Here is a 25,374-nt window from a genome sequence, read left to right as displayed (position 1 = left end):
GGACCCCCTGCAGATGCAAGATAAGAGACAACGTGTAATGCTCAATAAGAAGGCAAAGAGGCTAAGTGAGTTAAAGAACCCACCTCCATTCTAATATATGGGTCATGGCTGAGGCACAGCAGAAGAGTCTTTCATCATCATAGCATCAGGTGCCACAAAAACATTACTGCCCACCATCATCCCTTGTAAGATTACGATGAACAATTGTGTACAAAGACGCAACAAAGTCGTAGCAACCCATACGTAGCAGGTGCCACAAAAACGTAACTTCCCACCACCACCCTTTGTAGGGTTACGATGAACATTCATATACAAAAGCACGGTAGAGTCGCAACCCATAGGTCCAATGTAAAGTAGAGAACCCTAGTAAAGTAGGCTATCATGCAATTTGTGCCATTACACGTCATATGAGCACAAATGGAGTAAGTGTGTGTGTGTGTGTGTGTGTTACACACACATATATATATACATATATTATACACACACACACACACACACACACATATGTGTGTGTGTGTGTATGTATGGTTACACACACATACCCATCCATCTATCTATTTATTTCTATATATCAAGAATCTATATATCTATTATCTATATCCATATCTTTTCCTCTCTCTATATCTATATTTATCTATCTCTATCTCTATCTATTTATCTATTTATATCTATCTATCTATTTATCTATATTATAGATATGTATATCTAAATCTCTCTCTACCTATGTCTGTATCTATCTCTATCTTTGTCAATAAGTGTGTGTGTGTGTGTGTATCCATATATGTAGATATGGATATATACAAGTGTATATACCCTCAAGTATAGATATACATATATAGAGATCTGCGATATGGATATATACATGTATATAGATTTACATATGTATATGTAGATATATATTTCTATATATATCCTTTACAACATACCACTCCAAGCCACATTTCAGCTGAGCTTATGCTTGCTCCCACATTTTCACTGTGTTACCACATAAAAAGGAGATGGCTTGATTTACATTGTGGTGTAACTATAAACAATGAAGTGAAAAATATTATTTGCAAGAAATGGGTTTTGTATATGAACTAGTGGTGTGCATAATGCTAGCTAATCAACAAAACCTTTGTTCAATTTCCTTCACATACTCCACAGTACAGATTATGAAAAACCTTTGGCTCGATAGGGAGCCCCAGACGTCCCCTTTGCATCTGGTACACGGCGGCAGCGGCTAGCGTTCCAAGCATTAAATACATTCAATCCTAGCTCTGTACGAAGGTAGCCCCTAAGTTATGTCTCACACCCAAGTAGAGGTATAAATAGTTTGATGCATGCAACCCCCCTTTTGTGTAATTACATACAAACAAACAACTTACATTTACTTCCTTTTAGAAAAGCACTGAAACAAAGTACAGCTGTATGCTCCACTGCAGACCTGGTGTTGTGAGAAGAATTTACAGTGAAGAGCCAGAGAGACCCAATAAAAACCCCCCTCATTCTTTTAAAAGCATTTTCCTGAAATCTTGATTTGATTTTGGTGCTTCATCCTGCTTCACTTCTTTCGCCTGTCCTTGTTGACTAAAGCCTAATGGCCTTGCAATGGCACGGGGCACAGCAAAGGTATTCTTTCCTGAGAGTTGGACATGGCCGCCACGGCGATGTGAGGCAAACATTGCAGCCAATCTTCCTCCTTGTCCTCGACCTTGATTGGATTCTGTTCTCTGCTTATCCACAGAGTATTCTTCTTCATTATCTTTTTCCTTAATATTGTGACGCTGTCTGTTGCCACTTCCTGGGTCATCTTTGCCATCAGAAATCTCTCTTCCACTCACATTGTCTGCACCACCACGATGATGCCCTGCAGCATTTATCAGAGAACATTGTCAAAGATACACCGAACTGTGCAACATGGAAAAGCGTAAGGTCCACTATACCATTATGCTCTTAGACATCAGTTGCTAGCCCTTTTCCGTAGAACACATGCTATTGAGGCATAAAATAGCAACATTTGCATGTCATATTACCATCACGATTTCCCGGCCCGGCTGCACCCTTTTTGCCACCCGATGCTGGATCAGAGCGCAAAACCTTTACTTTCGAGCCCTTCAGTTTCTGATTGTTTGTTGATATTGCTGCAAGTAGCCCTTTCTCATTTTCAAAATCTGCATAGGCAAACCCCTGCTAAAGAGGATTCATCAAAACAGATTATTGGTCATTATAAGTCAAATTTCACTATTTTAACGGCAAATTATTTGAAGAACTTTAGATTATATATACCCTTGATGTTCCAGTTTTCCTATCTCTCATGAGGCGGACGTCTTTTAGGCCGCTGCAATGGGCAAAAAACTCCCAAAGATCCTTCTCATTTACCTGAATACAAAGTGAAAAACACCACAAATTGCTATATTGAGCTCTGTATATGTTTCATATTTCATACAGACAATTGCGAGGCAGCCTACCTCTGGTGCCAGTCGAGTGACATATGCAGTACACTGATCCGTGTACCAGTTCTCTCTTGATTCTGGCTTTGCTTGCACTGCAGATGCTTCATGACTTGCTCCAGCATTTTCTGTTGCATTTGCTGCTGCATTCCCCATGCTCTCAATTCTCTCCCCCTCTGTACCCTTTGCATCATCAGCTGCTAGAAGTCTAGGTCGTTTTCTAGACTTTTTCTCCTTAGAAGCATCCACATCTTGAAAATTTCGCTTCTTCTGCTCCAAACCAGTAGCAACTGCCTTCTTTTTCATGCTTTTCTCAGCTTCCTTCACATCTCGACCAGCTGCGATTGAAATCTTAGCTTCCTGCTGTTGCTGCAGCTGCTTTACTTCTGCCAATCTAGATGTGACCTGTAAATTTACTCTCAGAGGTTTAGATACAGGTTCCATGCTGTAGACGCTGCAGAAAGCGGGAGAAGGCTTCCAATTTATTCAAAACAGAAACCCAAAAAAAAAAAAACCAAAAAAAAAAAAACCTTTGTTAGCGCACGGTCATAGTCTTCCAAAGATCCATATTCTCGCTCAAAGCGCAGCCATGCTTCACACAAAACCTGATACATACAAAGAAGAAAATGTATAGACAGACGCACAAAACCCACACTTCCTTGGACTTGAACTGGCATCTTTATCAAAGGAGATACAATTGAAAGCTAGACCCAACTTTTGAGCAGATTCGTTAAGTATTCACCTCAGTGCCATTCCCTTCAAGCCTTCTGCCATAACATCTCTTGTAGATTGTACGAGCTTCTGCTAGATTCCCCAAACTAATCTCCATGGCAATATACCCTTTCCATACTTCAACCATCCACCCACTATCCATGCAAAAAATACACATTCTTTAGAACTTCCATGGCAATATAGCCTCTCAACCGTTGCAAACGTGCTATTCATTGGGATTCAGCAGCCACAATGAGGCATAGAAAGACCAGAGAGATTGACATGGAGGGACACGCGGGGTTGTATAGAATCATGAGTTTAGTAGCACAAGCATACGCTACAAGACACACATGCCTGTTCAGAAAGTCCCTATAATGAAACATACACCTTGACTTAATGAGGTTCTCCCAGACACCGCGGGCTGCAGTCACATCATTTGCAAGATAAGCTTCCAGCCGGGCCCAATATGAACGTAGCCTCAAAGAGCGATCCACAAAATCCGGGAAGTATGTTGACAGAAACTGGGCTGCTTGCTGTAACAGAACACGAATGTAAGCTATGCTCAGAAGGTCGTAATTTGATCTTCTTTGATTACAAATGAGATGCAGCTTACATTAAAAGTTTCTCGCAAGCTTCCTAGATAGGATTTCTTATCAGTTTCATCAGCCAATACGCAGATTCGCCGACGGATCCCATCTGCTCGGGTGAGGTAGTGTTCAAGATACTGGAAAGGAACATCAAAGCAAAATCAGAAGAGAACAACAGTATACAGTCCAACATCATAGCTGCCATAGAGCACTAAGACTGCGTTTTTTTTACCTCTTCAGGAGTCGCAAATGCATATCCCGAATTTAATGACCGTTCAAATGCCTGCAGATAACTTTTTTGAGTTAATTTTGCCACAAGCGGCCACTTAACAGACGCAATTGCACACCGGACCTTCAGCTAATAGCCTCCCTAAAGCTATTCAACCTTAGGTATGATCAGACACAAACATTTGTGCTCAACAACAGTTACTAATATTGTATCCTCTTTCTTTGACTTCATCGTTTTGTATCAAACTTTTTTGAACCTCATAGCTACAGTTTTGGCCCTGTTTTGTGATCTCTAGCGCTTCCATCCTCTTAGCACCGTGTCATATCATTTCTTATCTGTCCTTTCCTCCAGTAACTCTATATGGTAAAACTTTATTCAATTGCTTGAGCTCCTCAAACTCTAGCTTGTTGCTACCTGGTAGTCCCCCTCATAATGGTTTCCCACACATTATCATCCAGGTGTACCTAATCCAGCATGGCCCTCCACAGTTGCACGATGATAACTCCACACAACCTTCATAGGTGGGTATTTCCATGTTGAAAAGCAGTCAACGTGTACAAATCAGTCAGCTATCCGGCTTCAACTATACGCCTCTTTTGTAGTGTTCTTGTCCTCATTTCCTGTTCCCTCCCCTAAGATGTGTTCTCAATCAAGGAGGCTCTCCCATTCCACAGCCATTGAGGTTTCTCTAGAGTCCTCATCCTGTACAGAACTGAAAAAACCCTGAAAGTGCAGATATCTTTGTCATTTGTACTAAAGTAAGCATGCTTTCAGGTCTCTCATTCATTACTTCTCTCTAATACCTGTACTTAAGTGTAAGTCCATAAAAATTATATAAGCAGAGAGAAGGGTGTCAAGCAAGCGTGGCATGACCTGCCGATGTTCAATGTTAAGACCAGTTCCTAACCAGAACAAGTGCAATTACCTTTGAAATGTCAGACTCACTTGAGTTTGAGCGCTCCAAAGCAAGCAAATATCTACTCCATAAAGCCTGAGTCCATGGACAGTTTCGCACAGCTCTACCATACACAAACAAAATGATTGCTGAGACCTGCAAAAGAACAGAAGATGAATGTCCACTTTAGTTTCTGGATCACTGCACATCAACCTCAACAAGCATTCACATAAGCATCCACACCTTGAGATTATTTTCGAGATAATCAGTGTATTTCAACCAGAGATCATGAGTGATAGGAAACTCTGCCACAGCACGTTCATACAGTACTTGTGCACGTGCTGGATTCCCTGTTCCCTCCTCTAGTGCAATATACAACTGCCGCCAAAAAAAACATGGAAATTGAGACAAGGTTTCTATCACTTTTGTTGATACACAAGCATATCCGCAAAACTTAGGTTAACAATGAAGAGCAAAGCCAACAATGCCCCCAAAATATGGGAAAGCTTACCAAGAAATTTCGCAGAAATTCTGCATCTTTAGGCTTCTCTTTTGAGATCTTTTCTTCAAGTGGTTCACGTTGACTGCACATTTGCACAGCTTTCTTGTATGCTGCAGCAACATTTGCAGATAGACCAGCTACCTCATCTGAATCGTCACCAATCCGAATGCCTTGCTGAGACTCCCACTCAATGTAGTCTCTCATTGTCATGGTTATATTGCATAATGGTACTGAAAGCTGCCTTCGGTAAAGATTTCTGATACAATTGACCTGTTTTTCCTTGACCTGCAAAGCTATCCCTGCTCTTCAGAGTTTAAACTTATTGTAGTCTAAACTACTTCCCTCTCAAATCATCATACCTCTTCTGTGGCATCCTGCAGATTGTCCAGCAAATCTATTTCATACTGACGATAAGCTGTCCAGATTTTTGAACCCTCTGTAAAGTGCAGACTTGCAGCAGCAAGAGCTCGCTCATAAAGGCCCCGCATTTTGGCAATCCCTGCACTACTGAATTGTGCAACATCCTGATCATGCTGCCTCTTGAACTCCAGAAAATCCAGCCAAAGTGGTACCGACTGCACAGCAAATGCAAAAAACATCAGTTTTAGCATCAAAACGCTCGTCAAATGTGTGTTTGCAAGTCCAGGTCAAATGCTGTACCAAGTAATCTTGTAGACCTCTTTCATACAATTTCTCAACAGCAGCAGCATCCTCATCGCTGAAATAAAAACAATGCCCCCCCCCCCCCCCCCCCACACACACACACACCCCAAAAATAAATAAAAAATTAATTAATTAATTCTGGATATAGCAGGAAATAAACCATCCCATGCAAGCATGCATTACCAAGGGGAAAAGAAGTGCATAAAATCTACTATCTTCTTTGTATTTAAGCTATTTACAGTTTTATGAATCAGCCTCTGATAGAGCATGTAGTCCAAGTTCATGATTCTACAGGCAGCCGCCCATTCGCTTTCAGCTGAGGTCTCTGTCGTGGGCAGCAGTCATTCTTCTGAAAGGCTTACACTGGACATTATTGAAAGGTATTGCAGCTTGTGTATGCTAAGGATTGACATAGGATGCCAGATGTTGATGACTGGTTCCGACCTGCTGTTACCAACATGGACATTTCCCGGTATAAAAGGGGTCTGGTGGACTCCAAGACGTTAAGTATTTGGAAAGTACAAGCTTTGGGAATGGGGGAGTATCCTGGGATACAAAGGATCCCACTCCTAAAATTTAGGAGAGTCGCTATTTTTGGCCCGACTCCGCTGGAAATTCTATTCACGTCATCATGTTTGGACTATACCAAGAGTTGCCAAAGTACCTATGACAAATGGGCTACCGATTGGGATAATTTTAGAGAGAAAGTTTATGGAAGGACCCATCCTTAGATTATATTGTGGCTCTCCACTACTCATTATAGCCTTCACTTTCCATTTTTTACTCGAGCCCCAAATCTATATTTGGATCCCTCTTTCTTCATTTAGGGAGGCTCTACTGGTGTTGCAAACTAGCCTCTATCATGTTGGCAACTCCTCTCTATTCTCGGTGGTTCTCTCCTCCAAGGTTATGGCTCTCTATCATGGTTATAGGTTGCCCTAATGCTGGCTACTCTCTCTCTCTCTCTCTCTCTCTCTCTCTCTCTCTCTCTCTCTCTTGAAGGCTGCCCATGAAGTATACCGGCTGTTGGGCACTGCTTTGAAAGCGCCCATCACGAAGAAATACTGAAGGCAACGGTTTTTATTCATTGTATTGTGAGTTCCAGCCACTGTACTTGCTGTACCATCCCTTCTACTTGTTGTACCAACCATTGTACCTGCTGTACCAACCCCTAAACTGGTTGTACCAGCTGCACCATCCTACTGTACCAGCTCTATTGCAGGAAGACCTTTGGTTTTTGGGGAAGAATCAGTACCCCACAAGGTGTTTTGCAAAACCCCCGGGCCCTCCAGAAGTTACACCTGCTGCACATCATCTACATGCTGATTTTAGGCTGCTGGCCTCTACATCATTCATCATAACCACCAAAATCTTGGACTGAAGTGCCCCTATGGTCACCTCACAGAGGTGCAGTTTCATTCCATCCCCTTCTGTTGGTATCCTTTCTTGTTGTACTGATTATATGCTATGTGAATAATATTATTATTATCAAATACTAATTAATAATCAGTTAATATTAAGATGGTAGAATATAAAGATGGTAGAAAATATATTGATTTACATAATACTAACGTATACATTATTGATATCAATCGGCGAATTGAATGAAGCATGCAGATTGAGCTACCCACCTCTCCATACATGCTATGCCTTGTGTGGATGCAGAAAAATTTGTTCAAGTCACCCTTTCCACTCTTGTTCAGCCGACGTAATGACACTAACCCTTCTTGAGTGTGATACCTGCAGCCCTTTCCACCTCCACAAGCCAGAAGCACTTAATTTTAGAAGAGAGGCACAGGCAGATGCACTTGTCATTGCAACTAATGCGGCTATATGTCAGCATAAATTTCGGTTCATTTCCTTCCCACATCCAAATCAGGAATTGGTAGCACTCTAGTTTTCCCAAGAAACCTCATTGCACTTCAGAGATGTGCACCTTTTTGTTGGATATCAATGCTCCACCATCATATTGTAATATCCAGGTACCAGCTAGCTCATGTGTATATGGCACCCATTATGAGGAATAGCCGTGGTTGAGCAGCCCGGCCACCCCATGTCTACATATCCACATAGGATGGTGCCCTAGGAGGTCAAATGTTGTAGAGACGGTTTGGATAAATTTCGCACCCTGCCAGAGAGGCTACATGCTTGCATGGAACGTTACCCCAAGACTATCCACACATCTAGGCTTGATGGACTTTACTTTTGGAGACCTTGTCCTAAGGTTGTGAAAACTAAAACGGCACCCGCATGGTTCTCAATGGGTCCGGAGCATGAGGGAAGATCATATGTTTTCTAAACAAGTAAATGTCATGTCGACCCAGCTCTGCACCTACCACGGCTGCTTGGACCACAATTCACACATGCTACTTACATGGTCACACCAAAGCCCATCCACTCATCGGTTATCTACTTTACTTTGTATTGCACCCTAGCTTCTATTGGCATGTAGCCTGTTGTCTCCGTAGTTCCGGAACAATCATCAAGGCTCCCTTTACATGATTTTGGATATCAATGCTCCACCCTCATATTGTATTGTCCAGCTTCTATTGGCATGTAGCCTCTTGTCTCCATAGTTCCGGAACAATCATCAAAGCTCCCTTTACAAGATTTTGGATATCAATGCTCCACCCTCATATTGTATTGTCCAGGCAGCAGCTAGCTCGTGTTTGTACAGCCCCCATTATGAGAAGTAGCCATGGTTGAGCGACCGGGTGCTCAGCATCCCTGTGTTCAAACTGGAAGGTGGCGTACGAGGTCAGATGGTTTAGAGACAGCTTGGATTAGATTTCGCACACTGCCAAATAGGCTACATGCTACACTAGACCATTATCTCATAACGGTCCACACATGGAGTGGGTAGACTACTCTTGGACACCTTTTCTTGACATGGCCGGGCTTGAACGGGGCCCAAGTTGAGCCCGGGTCGTATGTTCTTGTGAAGGGAACTTCGATGGCTCATCTAGAACTGCTAAGACAGAGGCTGTATGCTAAGTCTACACTGCAGACAAAGCACCGACTATGACCGCAGACCTACATGATCATGTCATGGCTGCCCCCATATACAGCCTATAAAGACACAAGGCCAGCCCCTTCTCCATGCAGTTCATCACTCATGGCCATCTATTGCATCACATTAGTAATATAATATCGTTCTCTATCTTTGTTATTGTGCAATTGCCGTTTAAGTTCTATGCTATGAAAGATTCTAGTTCTTGTAGGTATAGCTTACATAGTATTACATACACTACACGTTTATTTTCTTTTACTTTTGAGCAAAGTTTGAGTTTTGGCAATCCACCAGAATATGGACCTTTTCCCAATCATTGTCATGACCTCTTCCCACAAAAAAAGACAAAATGTTTTTCCAGTCACCCTCCACTTACTAGGATTGGCAAGATATTACTTTCGTAACTTTTATACCATTAGGGTGCAAAGGATTTTTTTCCCCCGGGAAAAAGATCCTTCAATTAGTTAAAGAAAAATAGCCACAAAAGAGCTAAGTACAACCACGAAGAGCTAAATACAAACTTGCCTCATATAAAGGTGGAAAACAAGTGATCATAAGGGGAAGAGATGCTTCCTCCTCTGGCTGGCCGCTCTGTGAGGAGAAGGCTATCTCATAGGGGGGGGGGGGGGGGGGGGGGGGGGGGGGGGGGAAAACAACCACACTGGTGGTCTTTAATGCCAAATGGGGTCACCGCCTCTATTTGTGAGGAAAGGGCCAGGCCTCCAAAGTCTCAAGAAGGCTTCCTGCCACTTCCGCATGTGGTCAAAACCTCCCTACAACTTCCCCCACTCACCGCAGCGGGTGTGTGTGATATCCAGCCATATGCTCCTGATGGTCTCAGCCGGCAGAGTGTGGGTATCCTCGATGGCCTTGCTCCATCTAGCACGCCAAATGTGCCAAGCTGCGATGCTACTGCAAATCTCCCATCTCTGGCATGAGCTTGGCCGCCAATCACCTGTAGGGGGGGTTGTGACTAATACTGCTGCAATACGATGGTGAGAGACCTGAAGGGCTAGTCCTCCCTCATCCTCCTCATAAGCCCAAATCGCTCCAGCCTCTGTGGCCCAAGCGACAATGTCCCAAGCAATGATTCAGGTCAATGCCATGCCCATAGCGAAGATGCAAAGAATCCACTGCCAAATCTGCGGAGCCTTCGGGCAATCCAAAGGCAATGTCGTGAGACTCCTGATGGTGGCCGCACTGCGAACAAGCCACTAGCCGACCTCCAACTGCAAGCCAAGTACCGAATGCCGAACTCCTATGTGCCCATCAGCCAAAGAAAGAGAGTGATCTTTCTAGGCTAAAAGCTATCCCAAAGCCTCTTCCAAAAATCTGAAAGGAAGCGCTGTGATAGGTCCTGTGTGACTGCCAATGTGTTGTTGTTGCCGGTGTGCCATCTATCTCAGGCATATGGATCCTATGGCCTAGCCACGCTATATATGCAAAGAAGGGGGCACCTAGAGTCTCCTCCCGATCCGCGAGATCATGCCAAGTCCACTCTCTCGAGTCCCACTGCAACTGCATGAGAGGTCAACACTCCCAAATCCATAGCCACCATAGTCTCTTCCTGGCCACCTTGGCCGGTGTTGGTTCAATGTGCCATTCCCGTTCCCGAAAACTGATCATCCTCACCCTCTGCAAGGTGCAGCCTCTGAAATCCTCCAAGGGAAGCTCTGATCTCTCTAGTCTGCCCTTGGATCCAATAGAAAAAAGTGAGCAGACCAATGTCCTCATCTGCTCTGTGGACCACCACGAGGATATCATGTCTGGTAAACACTCCTAACCACACGGGGGGGGGGGGTCGGGTCTGGAATAGGCATCAACCACTCCCGAGGGATAACTGAGTCAATGTCGATGCTGAGCCTATCTCAACCCTGGATCCCTATCAAGCCTAGCTCCTGCTCCTATAAGGGTAACTGCCTGTGTGCAATCCAATCTCCAAGAGATCTGGCTGGTCCCGTGCTCAAGGCTCCCCAAGATACATGCGGTCGGGCCCCTAACATGTGGCCATTGGGTAAACGGACCAAGGGGTTCCACACCAAAGGCTGCCGAAGCCACTCGTCTAAGGTAACTAGTACTATTTGTCTGAGGGCTCGCCTGAGATGATCCCAAGCTCGAAGTAAACTGGCTGCAAATCTGTCCTCAAAAGCTGGGCTAAAACCACGGGCTCGCATCTCTATGAAGATCCATTGGGTACTCTACGGCCATGGGCCCCCAAGGCTCCGAGTGCGGGCTGAAATCCGGGCCACTAAGAAATCCTTCCAGGGCTCATCACTAGGAAGGAGTCGTCTGACAATCAACTTGCCCAACAAGGCATAGCTCTGAATAGCAGGATCGATGAGGCCAAGCCCCCCTCTGGTACGTGACTAAATGATCACTCGCCATGCCACCTTGGCCCTGGCTAGCCTCCCATCACTTCCGGCCCATAAGAAGTTCCAGATCAATCGTTGTACGTGACCAATGCATGCCCGAGAAAAGGCCCAGCACGAAGTGATGTACCACATGGTGGTTGGAAATACCTGGTTCACCACCACCACTCTGCCTGCTAGGGAGAGCCTCGCCGAGCTCCAATATAAAACCTTCTTCCGAATACTCAAAAGAAGCGGAGTGGGCTGCTGCTCAAGAGAGATATCAATGCCAACCTAGCAACCGAGATAGCGAACTGGAGTGCCCCTCGAGATCCTCTAGAAAGCATCAACTGGGGACCAAGTCGGGGCGGGTGCTAAACCTACCCAAAAACCATGACTTGTGCCAGTTGATCTGTGCTCCTGATACGCGGGAGAAAATGTCAATCGTCTTTGCGAATCTCTGGAGATTCCCAACATCTCCTGAAAGGAACACTGCTGTGTCATCTGCAAACTCTGAATCAAGCAACTCCTCCTGCATACAGAGGGGAAGATGCAATCCTTGGAGCCCGGTCTCCTAGGCAAAGAGAAAATTGCTCATGGCCTCAGCAACGAAAAAGAAGAGGTAAGGTGCCAATGGACAGCCATGCCAAACCGAGCGGGAAAGGCGAAATCTGTCACCTTGGGCTACTTGGCTATGCGAGGCTGAGTAGAGTCCTGAAGCCCCATGAATCGGCTCCACGCGGAATCCCATCCGGCTCATCGTGCCCTCCAGAAAGCTCCAATCCACCCTATCATATACTTTCTCGAAATCTAGGAGAAGCACAATGAGATCCTACTACCGCATCCTGCCCAAAGCTGTCGCCTCCCAGGAGGTAAATATGTTGTCTAGGATGCTTCTATCATAGACAAAGCGAGTCTGAGTGTCATAGATCAAGTCTGGGAGAAAAGACTGAAGTCTCCCGCTGATAGCCTTGGCCAATATCTTATAGGCTGTCCCAAGGAGAGTGAGGAGTCTCCATTGCCGGATCTCAAATCTGTCACCGCTCCTCTCCTGCTACCACAAACCCTCTAATCTGCTTTCGGCTGCCTCCTGCAAGAAATTGCTGATCTCCCCTAAGCCCTCATCCAATGTGCACGCAGGAGAGCCTGAAAGAAAATCCAATCTCGCCCATATCTGCTCTATACTACTGCATATCCCGGGGTCCTGAATGAGGTTGTCCGAAATCCTCGAGCTCACATGCCTGTCATGCCTCCAGGGGTCCTCTTAAGGACAAAATAACCGAGGCGTGATCAGAAAAGGAAGTACCTGCCAAAATACCAATCATACCCCCTCTGCTCTGCAAGCCCACTCATCAACATAAAACCTGTCAAGTCTAGAGAGGTTGGGACCAGTGCTCCTCCTATCCGATCTCGAGAAGCAAAGGCTCCTAGGGCCATGCCCAACCTCTAAAAGATGCCAAGGAACCTGTCCGCTAACTGCAAGAATCATCTCCTCCCGGGCTGAGTACTCTACTCCTAAAACAATGGCCGTGCACCTCCAAGCATGTCCTCTGCTGCCTCAATCATGTTAAAGTCACTGCCCAAGCACCAAAAGTCAGCCTAAGGGAGGGCCTGCCATACTGAGCTCCAGAAGAGGACTCTACCTGCAGCAGCGTTCGGAGCATAGATGTTGAGGAAGCCAACGCTATCCTCTCCATTGTAATCCACTATGCCTGCCCCAGGACAATGACTCGTGAGCCAGTCACTGCCGGCAACAGCTGCTCACTGACAGAAATACACACCCCTCCCTGCGTCCCTGAGGGGCCGAAGGATGGAGACCAGAAAGTGTGACTCTTGCCTGGAAGAATCTTCTCGCATCTACGGTGCGCCCCTCTGAGAGATGATGCTCTTGGAGCAAAAGAATGTCTATGGGTCCCCCCACTATGGCCCTTTGAAGCTCACCTCATAGACCGCCTCGTCTTTTAAACCACTGAGGCCCCCCCTAAACCCTGAATGTTCCATGAAACAATCAGCATATCAATCTCGGTGTGAACTATCGGAACTGCCCTCCACTCGAAGAGTCTTGGGCGAGGGTTTAGACGGGGAATAATGACAATCCGTGCGGGGGCAAAGGCACACAAAGTGGGCACTAATCTTGTCCTCCATGTGACACCACTCTGTACGAGCACGCACATATGCGTGGTCTGGACTCCATCGATCACAGTAAAGGTATCTGTAAGAGGGGGGAAGAGGTACAGAGGTATGCATGAACACAAAGAGCAACACCTCTAGAAAGGACACTACCATCTCTTCGTCCTGGCCTTGATGGGCTGAACCTCCAAGCTCCATCGTAGCCAGAGGCCAAAAATGGGTGAGAATGTCGGTGATGCGGAGATCGTGGTGATGGTGGGAGAGCTCAACTTCCTGACCCTGAATGGCAGCTCCCACTAACTCAGGATCTGTCACATGCACTCTGCACTCAGTGCATGGTGACAAGATGGCTTATCATCAGAAGTGCAGCATTTGTACAGTTTTAGAACCCAATAGGATGATAATTGTCGTACGCCGTGACCCCATTGTACATCCTCAGTCCAGGATAAGTCAGGCACGAGCTACGTAGGTCATTCCTCAGCCTTAGTGGGTCAGTCAGTCAGTCAAGTCCCTTAACCCACTTGGAGAGAATCATTCATGCATATAGAGTCAGTAGAAGCCTTAGGGTTTGCATCAGAAAGCACTCTGCATCTTGCATAATATGCATACATATGCCTGTGCATCATTTAGAACATCCCCAAAGCCTTAGGGAATTTACTGGGATTTATCTGGTATTTTTCCCATATTTATTAGTATTTATTTATCATTATTTGCATTATTGGGCATTTATAAATATTAACTTTATTAAATGACCAACCTCCAGTTAGTATAAATAGGCTTGCCTAGAGCCTCTTTTGCTCATTCAGTCTTCATTGTGCTAAGAGCTCTCCTCTCTCTTGCTTTCAGCCCAAGACTAATCCAGCCCTAGTGCCCATAAGCTTTCTTCTCCAGCCCTTGAGATCCATAGCTTCAGCCCAGCCCTAGGTGCCTGTCCTCAGCCTCTTTCAGCCCTGAATTCAGCATCAGTTCATGCCCTAGATTCAGCATACCCCTCACCTTCAGTTCAACGCCAGTTTGCAGCCTGTATTCACCTGCGTTTTTACACAGCAGTACAGCAGCAGTGCTGCGTTTCTGTTCCAGCCGTACAGCAGCCCTGCAGTCCCCTGTTGCTCATGCGTTTCAGTCCACAGCATCCCCACAGATCAGCGTTTCTGTCCACAGCAGATTCCAGCCCTGAAGCAACAGTCTACAGCAGTTTCCAGCCTTGAAACAGTCGTTTGCATCAGTGTCCAGCATTCTGTGCATCATCAACACATTCAGCAGTCATCTGGTGAAGGTAACACAACATTCATATGTGTTTTCAGCATTCTAACAGTGTGTAGAACAGTCCACCTTCTTCTTCTTTGAGCCTCAGGTGTGCAGCCCTTCCTCATGCCCTTGGGAGGAGTGCATAGGCTCGAGATCAAGTCATCGAGGTGTTTCTACAGCAATGTACAGATCAGCCATACTCCGATCCTCCGAGATCTTGCGTTTGGCTTATCCACACTCCAAAGTCATTCTCTCTAAAGTAATAAAGCAAATACTATCTCGTTATCGGGATAGGGGGCCCTTCAGTGGGTAATTCGGGACCCAATCTGGTGTACAGTTCTCATCTATCTATCTCTCAACTCTTTAAAGTTTGAAGTAAATGAAATGGATTGCTAAACTCACGAAACTCAGGATACAGAAGACGGTGTGAGCATATTGTGTGACAGGATCAACCATACAAAGACTTCCGCTGCATATCACATTGGTATCAGATTCAGATAGTCCACAGACACCGTATCCTAGCGTGGGGGCATCCTCCGATGGTTAGATTGCGTTCCGGCACGACCACCGACTTCAGCATCATGTCTACACGAGAGAGTACTCATCAGCCGGAAGACGTCTCCCCCGAAGGAGACCTTGCTCTTCCGCCTACAGCAGACACCATAGCTCTTCTAAGAGCTCAGAACCAGCTACTCATGGAGCGTCTCCAACTCTTGGAGGCAGCAGCAGCACGTCCTTCTACACCTCCAGCAGCACCCGACTACATCTCCCTCTTCTTTCAGATGGAACAACAAAGGAGAGAGGACGAGGCCCGAAGGAGAAGAGAAAAAGAAGAAAGACGGGACTATGAGGAAGCCCAATGCAAGATCGACGAAGACCGGCGTCAGGCTGAACTCGCCGCTCGGGAACACCAACGTGAGCTTGATCGAGAACGTATGTTACTCGAACACCAACGGGAAAAGGAGGCCATACACTTGAGGTATCAGCAGCTCTCCTCAGTCTCCCCAGTCATAGGTGTCACCAGCCAGCATCCCGCAGCAGCTTCAACCACCATCATTCGCAGTCAACCGAATTTCAGCAAGTATGATGGTAAGTGTGATCATTCTTCAGTTAATCAATTTGTTCATCAATTTAATGCTCATTTTCCATTAGCTAGGATCACAGACCCACAAGACAAAGTCCACTTAGCGGCTCCCCATCTCACTGGTGAGGCAGTCACTTGGTGGCAGCATTGGTCTAGTATTCATACTGACCAGGCCACAGGTGTCACAGCCTTTGACTGGGACATCTTTGTCCATGACCTGAAGACCAGATTTCTCCCGCCCCAGTACATGACCGGTCTGAAAGACGAGTTCTATGGACTCAGACAGAACGGTTCCCCAGTGCTTCAGTTTTCCGGTAAGGTTATTACTTTAGCACAGCAGTTAGGGTTATCTGAGCAGGCCAAGATGGAGCAATTCATTCGTGGATTGGACTCCAACATTCGGTTCACAGTTCGTAACTTTGAACCAAGTACTTATGACCGGGCTTTGACTCTCGCTCAGAATGAAGAAATGAAGCTCAATGGGGGCAAGCCCAAGCAGGCATCTCAGTCCAGTACCAAACCCCAGCAGCAGCAATCAGCTGCACAGACAGGGAAAGGTAACGCATCTTCTAAAGATGCTAAGAAGGACAGCAGTAATAGCTCCAGTTCAGGGGGTAAGAAGGATAAAGAACCTAAGAAAACCCCTGATGAAAAGGCTAAAGCAGGCATTACTGGAGGTTATCTTCCTCCAGAGGAACAAAAGAAGTACCAGTCAGAAAATAGATGTTTTTTCTGTCATATTATAGGGCATGGTAAGAAGGATTGCCACAAATGGCAAGCGGCACAAGCTGCCAAAGCTCCTTCTGCCACAGTTGCCACAGCCTCCCCAGCTCCTCCAGCCCCGCCTACTACCTCAAATGCAGTTCAACTTTTACCTTCCATGCATCCTATGCCATCCGTGGTATTTGATGCTAAGCAGGAGGGTGAGAGCGATGCTGCTCAGAAGAGCCTTATCCGAGCTTATGGCTCTGCCCAGGGCCGACAGTTTGTAGTCCTTTTCGATATGGGCAGTTCTGAAGACGCCATCTCTCCCCAGTTGGCTAATAAATTGAACTGCACGTTAGTCCCATATCATCTGGATGTGGACGGGTTTACACCTGGTCTTCGCACCCATATTTCCCAGAAGGCACAGCACTTTGCCTTTGAAGTTCAGAAGGCCTCATTTCAACGAGATTTCATCGTCTCCCCTCTGTTAGGGTGTGACATGATCTTAGGGATTCAGTGGTTCCGTCAGTATGAGCCTATTCCCAATTGGGGGCATGACACTTTTACTATTTGTAAAGGTTTTCCTGAGCCTGTCATGATTCAGGGGGATAGAAGTATTCTTGGCATTCCATTGATTTCGCATCTCCAGGCCCGACGAGCTATCCGCAAGGGAGCAGAAGGAGCACTCCTTTATGTTCGTGCTCAAGCAGCCCCTCCCTCATTAGTAGCATCCCTTACATCTTCAGTCCCTCAGTTAGCAGACCTCCTATCCAGACACCAGGACATTATGCTTAGGGACGATCTCCCACCCAGTCTCCCACCCTCTCGCCTTGAGGACCATCACATTGATTTGGTCCCTGGATCAGATCCTCCTAGCAGGTTTCCCTATCGTCTTTCCAAGACTTTAGAGGGCGAGTTGGAAAAGCAGTTATCTGAGCTTCTCCGAGCCGGATTCATTCGGCCTTCTTCCTCCCCATTTGCTGCACCTATCCTATTTGTCCAAAAGAAGGACAAGTCTGCACGCCTTTGTGTAGACTACAGGGCATTAAACAAACTCACTATCAAGAACAAGTTTCCTATGCCCAGGATAGAGTACATTTTGGAGCGTTTAGACGGTGTTAAGTTTTTCACTAAGATCGATCTCAAGAGTGGTTACCATAAGGTCCGCATTTTTGAAGCTGACATTCCAAAAACAGCTTTCAGGACAGAGCGTGGTCACTACGAGTTCGTAGTCATGCCTTTTGGGCTTACAAATGCACCCGCAACGTTCAATAAGATGATGTCTAGGATTTTCGCAGTCCACATTGGGAAGTGTGTTTTCATATTCCTTGATGACATACTAGTCTTCTCAGCCACTGCGGAGCAGCATGAGAAAGATGTGGAGAAAGTCTTGCAACTTTTGCGAGATAATCAGCTCTACATAAATGCCAAAAAGTCTATCTTTGGTGTTAAAGAAGTTCAGTATTTGGGTTACATCATCGGTTCCGATGGGATTAGACTGGACCCCTCAAAGGTTCAAGAGATCTTAGATTGGGATATTCCTAAGACCGCCCAAGAAATCCGTTCATTCGTAGGTCTTTGTCAGGCCTATAGCACACATGTCCATCAGTTTTCCAACCTTGCAGCACCTCTGACCGACTTGCTCAAGGGGGTGAAGACTCGCAAGCAGAAAGTCTCAGTTTACAGGTAAGGCACTTGAGGCATTCCGTGCACTCCAGAAAGCTGCCTCAGAAGCACCTGTATTAAAGTTAGCATCATGGGACGAACCTTTCGAGGTCATCACCGATGCCAGCAATGTAGCCATAGGTGCAGTCCTCCAGCAGGAAAATAGACCCGTGGCTTATTACAGCAGAAAGTTGGATGTCGCCGAAAAGAATTATTCGGTATATGACAAAGAGCTTTTGGGTGTGATCACAGCGCTCAAACATTGGAAGCCTTTTCTTTATGGACAAGCTTTCACAGTGAAAACAGACCACCAAGCACTTAAGTGGCTTCAGACTATGCCAAGTGCCCAGTGGAGTGATCGACAGGCCAGGTGGAGTCAAATCTTCCAACAGTTTGGAGGTATGATTGAATACATCCCTGATAAGCATAACCCAGTAGCAGATGCTCTCAGTCGAAAGTCCAGCATCCAGGCAGTCCAAGAAGCTACCATTCTCGAAATCACAGGGAAGGACTTGGATAGTATGAAAGACCAATATGTCGACTCCCCTGAGTTTGGTACTCAGTATAGTTTGGCCCTCACTTCTGAGCCTGGCCACTATTCAGTTCAGAACGGTTGGTTGTTCTACAAAAACCGTCTCTGTGTTACTCGGGAAAAGCGTTCCGCTCTTCTCCACGATGCCCATGACTCCTTAGTTGGAGGACATAGGGGTATCAACAGTACCCTCGAGAAATTAGAACGGTCCTTTTATTGGCCAAAGATGAGGCGTGATGTCTATGCACATGTACAAGCCTGTAAGATTTGTCAAAAAGTCAAGGTTCCCCATACAAAGAAGGCAGGTTTACTTCAACCTTTGCCTATCCCCGACGGACCTTTCATCGACATATCTATGGACTTTGTAGGGCCTCTACCAGCATCCACTGGATCCCGTAACACTCAGTGTTTTACCATTGTGGATCGCTTTAGTAAGTTCTGCATGCTCATCCCATGCAAGCATACGGCCACAGCCGAGGACGTAGCCTGTCTGTTTCTCAAGCATTGGTATCCAATTTGTGGTTTGCCTAGCACCATAACACAGACAGAGATTCCAAGTTTACCTCGCATTTCTGGAGGGCATTATTTGAAAACTTTGGAACTAAGTTGCAATTGTCTAGTGCATTCCATCCCCAGACAGATGGCCAGATAGAAATTTATAATCAGTTGGCCTTTGATGTCCTCAAGTCATACTGTCATGACCAGCAGTCCAAATGGGAGCACTATCTTCCGTTGGTCCAAGCTATCTTAAACGACACGCATTCATCCAGTGTCGGACGGACTCCATATGAAGCAACCTTTGGTCGCCGTTTTTCTTCTCTTTTGACGAGAATGGTGTCTCCATCTTTAGAGGCTAATAAAACCACGGAAGCATTTTCCGAGATCATTGAGTCACTCAAAGACCGCTTGACCAAAGCTCAGGAAGCATATAGCAGACAGGCAAATAAATCTAGACGAGATGTCTACTTCAAGGAAGGGGATTGGGTCTATTTGCGTATCATGAAGCAGAGATTGAAACAAGTGGGCAAACGTTGTCCCAAGCTTTCTTTCCGTAGTTTTGGCCCTTTTCCAATAGTTAAGAAGATAAGTGATGTCTCAATGAAGTTAAAGTTGCCTGCCAGTTGGACAATGCATGATGTTTTCCATGTTTCTTGGCTAAAACCATATGTTGGTCCAGAAGTGTTTGATGTTTCAGATGAACAGCAGCCAGACGTGGTAGACGAGGCAAAAGTTATTGAGCCTGAGCAGATTCTTCTTCATCGATGGAAGCATGGTTCCGGTCGACGGATTCGTCAGTTCTATACGAAGTTCCGAGATCAAGGCACCCACGAAGCCGTATGGCTCGACGAGGAGTTCTTCCAGGAGTATCCCCAGTTATTGGCGGACTACTTGGAAGCCATGAACCTGCCGCCAAGCTAATCAGGAGGGAATGTCACATGCACTCTGCACTCAGTGCATGGTGACAAGATGGCTTATCATCAGAAGTGCAGCATTTGTACAGTTTTAGAACCCAATAGGATGATAATTGTCGTACGCCGTGACCCCATTGTACATCCTCAGTCCAGGATAAGTCAGGCACGAGCTACGTAGGTCATTCCTCAGCCTTAGTGGGTCAGTCAGTCAGTCAAGTCCCTTAACCCACTTGGAGAGAATCATTCATGCATATAGAGTCAGTAGAAGCCTTAGGGTTTGCATCAGAAAGCACTCTGCATCTTGCATAATATGCATACATATGCCTGTGCATCATTTAGAACATCCCCAAAGCCTTAGGGAATTTACTGGGATTTATCTGGTATTTTTCCCATATTTATTAGTATTTATTTATCATTATTTGCATTATTGGGCATTTATAAATATTAACTTTATTAAATGACCAACCTCCAGTTAGTATAAATAGGCTTGCCTAGAGCCTCTTTTGCTCATTCAGTCTTCATTGTGCTAAGAGCTCTCCTCTCTCTTGCTTTCAGCCCAAGACTAATCCAGCCCTAGTGCCCATAAGCTTTCTTCTCCAGCCCTTGAGATCCATAGCTTCAGCCTAGCCCTAGGTGCCTCTCCTCAGCCTCTTTCAGCCCTGAATTCAGCATCAGTTCATGCCCTAGATTCAGCATACCCCTCACCTTCAGTTCAACGCCAGTTTGCAGCCTGTATTCACCTGCGTTTTTGCACAGCAGTACAGCAGCAGTGCTGCGTTTCTGTTCCAGCCGTACAGCAGCCCTGCAGTCCCCTGTTGCTCATGCGTTTCAGTCCACAGCATCCCCACAGATCAGCGTTTCTGTCCACAGCAGATTCCAGCCCTGAAGCAACAGTCTACAGCAGTTTCCAGCCTTGAAACAGTCGTTTGCATCAGTGTCCAGCATTCTGTGCATCATCAACACATTCAGCAGTCATCTGGTGAAGGTAACACAACATTCATATGTGTTTTCAGCATTCTAACAGTGTGTAGAACAGTCCACCTTCTTCTTCTTTGAGCCTCAGGTGTGCAGCCCTTTCTCATGCCCTTGGGAGGAGTGCATAGGCTCGAGATCAAGTCATCGAGGTGTTTCTACAGCAGTGTACAGATCAGCCATACTCCGATCCTCCGAGATCTTGCGTTTGGCTTATCCACACTCCAAAGTCATTCTCTCTAAAGTAATAAAGCAAATACTATCTCGTTATCGGGATAGGGGGCCCTTCAGTGGGTAATTCGGGACCCAATCTGGTGTACAGTTCTCATCTATCTCTCTCTCAACTCTTTAAAGTTTGAAGTAAATGAAATGGATTGCTAAACTCACGAAACTCAGGATACAGAAGACGGTGTGAGCATATTGTGTGACAGGATCAACCATACAAAGACTTCCGTTGCATATCACAGGATCCCACTGTACAGGGGGCTGCGCTGAAGGGGAAAGAGAAGATCATCGCGCCATTATCTGGCGTACAGGGCCTGGAGCGGTGAAAAACCACACATACCCGAACAGGGGCTAATGTCTCCTCAAACATGTCAGCCCCTTCCGTCCGCAGACACCGGAAGAAACTGTAGTCCACAAACTGTCCCAAGATCCTCGAGGCCCCACCTGGGGACTCTAGCGGGACAGCCCTCACCAAGGAGGCAATGATGGTCATCTCTACCGGATCGGAGAATCGGTGAATCAAGCGACGGACTGATTCCGCCGGCTACCTCCGCACCAAGTCAAGGGCTGCTGGGGAGCGACGAGAGTGCTCTAGAGAGGCAGATGGCGGGGGGGCGGGGGGGGAGGGCTCCGTTGATAAAGGAGGGGTGTAGTGCGCTGCGGCCCGAAAGTCGGTGACGAGACTGGGGGAGGAGGAGAGGGAGGAGATGGGGGAGGCGCCGGCGAGAGAGGGCGAAGGGGCGGAGAGGCCGAGGAGGGGTGCTACTGAGGGGGATCCATCGGGGTGGAAAGTTGTGGAGAGGGGGGGGGGTGCTCGGGGCTTAGAGAGGTCCATCGTCCTCTCAAAACACTAAGGGTCGAGGGCAGGTGGGGGGGGATCTCGAAGAGGGATCAGCCGCCATACAGAGGGGCCCGCTCCAGGACTAGAGAGGGCGCGTCACCAACGGGAAAGTGCTAGGATAAATGCTCATAACAGTTCTCTGACAGAACCAAATCCTCCTAAGATCTGCCAGCCTGGCGCACTCGGCGGCGGCAGCCTCGGCTCTGGTGGTCGTCTGGTGGCTCAGGTGCAATACAACCGTCCGCCACGCACTGTCCGCTGGGTCACCTGAAGTCGGGGTTTGGTGCTCTGCTGCCTGAGGGCCTGCCCCTCTCTCTACCCCCTATTGAGGGTCAGCACGACAACCGGGGGGAGGAACCACCGGAGGTGGTCTCCTGGATTGCCGCCAAGGGCAAGCTCTCGCTAAGTGACCCATCTGTCTGCAAATGAAGCATTGGCCTGGGAGGCCAAAATACTCCACGCGCTGCTTTATGGGGTCCCCTCGGAGGCTAGGAATAGAAATACAATGCAGTACTGACTCCAACGAGGCCCCACAGATGTGGAGGGATGGAATCCCAGCTTCCCTCGTGAGGGCCAAGACAGTGGTGGGGGGAGGGGCCTCCATCACTCTCCCGATGGCACTACCAATCACCACCAATCTTCCTAAGGCCTCGGAAGAAAACTGTCACTGGGAAGCCCGAAACGCCAGCCAATGGGTCAAACGCAAGATCGAAACCGTGCTGCCACCGAGAAAAGGCCTGTGCCGTACACAATGCAAGGGGACTCAGCTACATGACTCGGTCTGACGCCGATGGCCAGTCGAACTCCACCTAGTAGTATCCGCGTCCTAGCGGGTGAATATCGCTGATCTTTGCAGGTTCGCCAATGAGGTTGGCCTGAAAAAGATCCTTGAGCTGTCCGAAGGCAAGGCAGCTACCAACATTTTTGCAAACCAAGGTGCAGGCCTCAAGTGAGGCAACAATCGTGTGGCAAGAACATGTAGATCCACTTTAGAGAAGGAAATGCAAGCAACGGCGGCTTTGGTCGGGGATGACGGAGCGACTGCCATGGAGTCCTCCTGAGGGTGAAAACTAGGATGAACCAAAGCTTGCCGAAAAAAACTAAAAACCCCAAAAGCCTCGAAATATCAACCTGCACGAGAGGGAAAGGAGGAGAGGGGCGAGGAAACGAAACGAGAAAGGAAATAGGGGGAGGGGGAGGAGGCTCAGAGAAAAAAAGGGGGGGGAGGCACAGTGCAACGAGGAGAGGGAAGGGGGCGGCAGCAAAGGGGGGGGAGGCAACAAGAAAACGAAAGGCGAAAGGACGAAGAAAGGGGGAGGACTGCGCTGAGACAAGGCGGGCAAAGAAGCGAACCGGGGGGGGCGGGGGGGGGGGGGGGGGGGGGGGGGGAGAGCTATGACACGGGGGAGGAGAGAGCGGGGGCGCACACCGAGCTGCAGGGGAAGGCGCAGGCAATGCCACGAACGGGGGGGGCCAGGGGGGGATGGGGGCACGCCATTTTTAGGGTGGCAAAGGATTAATCATCCCACATGCAAAATTGTTGTCAAGATTACACTAAAAGGAGCGTGAGTATTTGTGGGACTCATAGCCATCTATTGCATCACATTAGTAATATAGTATTGTTCTCCATCTTTGTGACTGTGTAATTTGAGTTTTGTGTGTTATTGCATCACATCTGTTGTCCCCCCGCCCCACCCCCCCCCCAACCCCCCTCTGTTTTCTCTTTGGCTCTCCCTTTCCATTCCCCCAGCTTCTCCAGGCAGTTTCCTCTTGTTCTAGCAGTTATTTGTCACTTGGCAAGTTGCGGCAACTTCTGGTCTCCAACCCTCAGGAGGACTCCATGGCAGCCGCTCCATCATCCCCGATCGAGGCCACCGTCCCTTGTTTATAGGAGAAAAAGTGGCGTGGCACTGATGATGTGGCATTGACACGTGGCAAGATAGCAATGCAAGACCACCTTACAAGCTTGGAATGATGCGACTAGCTTTTGGAAAGCAAAAGATTAAAAGCTTTTTAAATACTAAAAAGAGGAGCTTTTCCTTCTCAGAAGTGGACCTCTAGCTCCTCACCTTGACAGTTGCCTCTCTAGAGGCTTCCACTCTGGTCTACAAGATTGCGAGGTGGCAGCACAGCTTCGACCCCGCATCCGACCCACTGGCTCGCGTTTCAAGCTTTCCCGTGACACTGTCCTTCCCATGCCTGAGGAAGGAATACCTTCCTCTTCTCTTGGTGATTGGTGGAGCCATTGGGAGAGTGATGGAATCCCCCCCCCCTACTGCTTCGTCCCTTGCACGGGCAGCCGGGATTCCATCCCTTCGCATCTGTATTGCCTCGCCGGAAATTGAGCCTCACGTCATATCCCTTCCTTCCCTCCGGGGAGACCCCATCCTGCAGAGAGTGGAGTACTCAGGCCTCCCAGGCCAATGTTTCATTTGCAAGCAGATGGGTCACCTCGCCAAAGCCTGCCCTCGGCGACAATCCAAGAGACCGCCTCCAGTGGTCCCCCCTCGGGACCAGCTCAGATCATCATCACAGGCACGGAGAGATGCAGGCCCTCAAGCAACTGAGCACCAGGACTCGACCGCGGACGACTCTGTCACCGCGTAGTGGCAGACCCTAGGCCTGCACCAGGGCTGCCAGCCGACTTCCAGAGCTAAGCGACATCGCTGAATGCGCCAAGCTGGCACAGTCCAGAAGGATTCAGTTTTGTCAGAGAACCATTTCGAGCGTTTATCGCAGCACCCACCCATCGGCGACGGGCCACTCCCAATCACTGCGAGGGTCCCACCTTCGGCCCCTCCGGTTTAGCTACCGAGACTCCTTAAGTTCTCAGATTCTAGAGAGGCCAGCTGGCCCCTCTGAGCCCCCAACGAGCCCCTCTCCACACCCTCCCTATCCGGTGGAGCACTCCTAGCCGCCTTCATCTCCTTCTCCCCTGCCTCCCCCCTCCCTCATCCTCCATCCTTGCCTCCGACTTTCCCCCCAACAGTCCCCCGCCCCCCCAACCTCGCACTCTTCCTCTAAGCCCGCACTACCTCCTCCCTCCGCCTCACCAGAGCATTCCCACCGCCCTCCGACAACACCCGACCCGAAGCTGAGACAGCCAGCGAACTCCGTCTGATGTTTGATTCATCGATTCTTGAAGCCGATAGAGATGACCATCGCTACCTCCCTAGTGAGGGC

At 47.6% G+C, this 25,374-nt stretch overlaps 1 protein-coding gene across 1 annotated transcript in view; it reads right to left on the bottom strand.

Annotated features, from left to right (window-relative positions):
* Positions 1-1,025: 1,025 nt before the first annotated feature.
* The window catches only part of EMB140 (EMBRYO DEFECTIVE 140), a 76,646-nt gene continuing 52,297 nt past the window's right edge, over positions 1,026-25,374 (bottom strand). Inside the window, exons 3-16 of the mRNA XM_086800013.1 lie at positions 6,017-6,074; positions 5,716-5,931; positions 5,366-5,641; positions 5,098-5,232; positions 4,885-5,010; positions 3,963-4,013; positions 3,757-3,867; positions 3,531-3,676; positions 3,175-3,298; positions 2,963-3,037; positions 2,451-2,837; positions 2,269-2,361; positions 2,016-2,169; positions 1,026-1,849 (exon numbers count right to left, since the gene is read on the bottom strand). Coding sequence (XP_086656139.1) covers positions 1,485-1,849; positions 2,016-2,169; positions 2,269-2,361; positions 2,451-2,837; positions 2,963-3,037; positions 3,175-3,298; positions 3,531-3,676; positions 3,757-3,867; positions 3,963-4,013; positions 4,885-5,010; positions 5,098-5,232; positions 5,366-5,641; positions 5,716-5,931; positions 6,017-6,074 — 2,317 coding nt within the window. The 3' untranslated portion in view covers positions 1,026-1,484. The remainder of the gene's footprint in view (positions 1,850-2,015; positions 2,170-2,268; positions 2,362-2,450; positions 2,838-2,962; positions 3,038-3,174; positions 3,299-3,530; positions 3,677-3,756; positions 3,868-3,962; positions 4,014-4,884; positions 5,011-5,097; positions 5,233-5,365; positions 5,642-5,715; positions 5,932-6,016; positions 6,075-25,374) is intronic.

The sequence above is a fragment of the Cibotium barometz genome, chromosome 7 (assembly GCF_041138505.1).
Source record: "Cibotium barometz isolate CiBa-2024 chromosome 7, ASM4113850v1, whole genome shotgun sequence".
NCBI lineage: Eukaryota > Viridiplantae > Streptophyta > Polypodiopsida > Cyatheales > Cibotiaceae > Cibotium > Cibotium barometz.
Note: the sequence above shows the minus strand (reverse complement) of the source record. Positions and strands in the feature narration are given on the sequence as shown.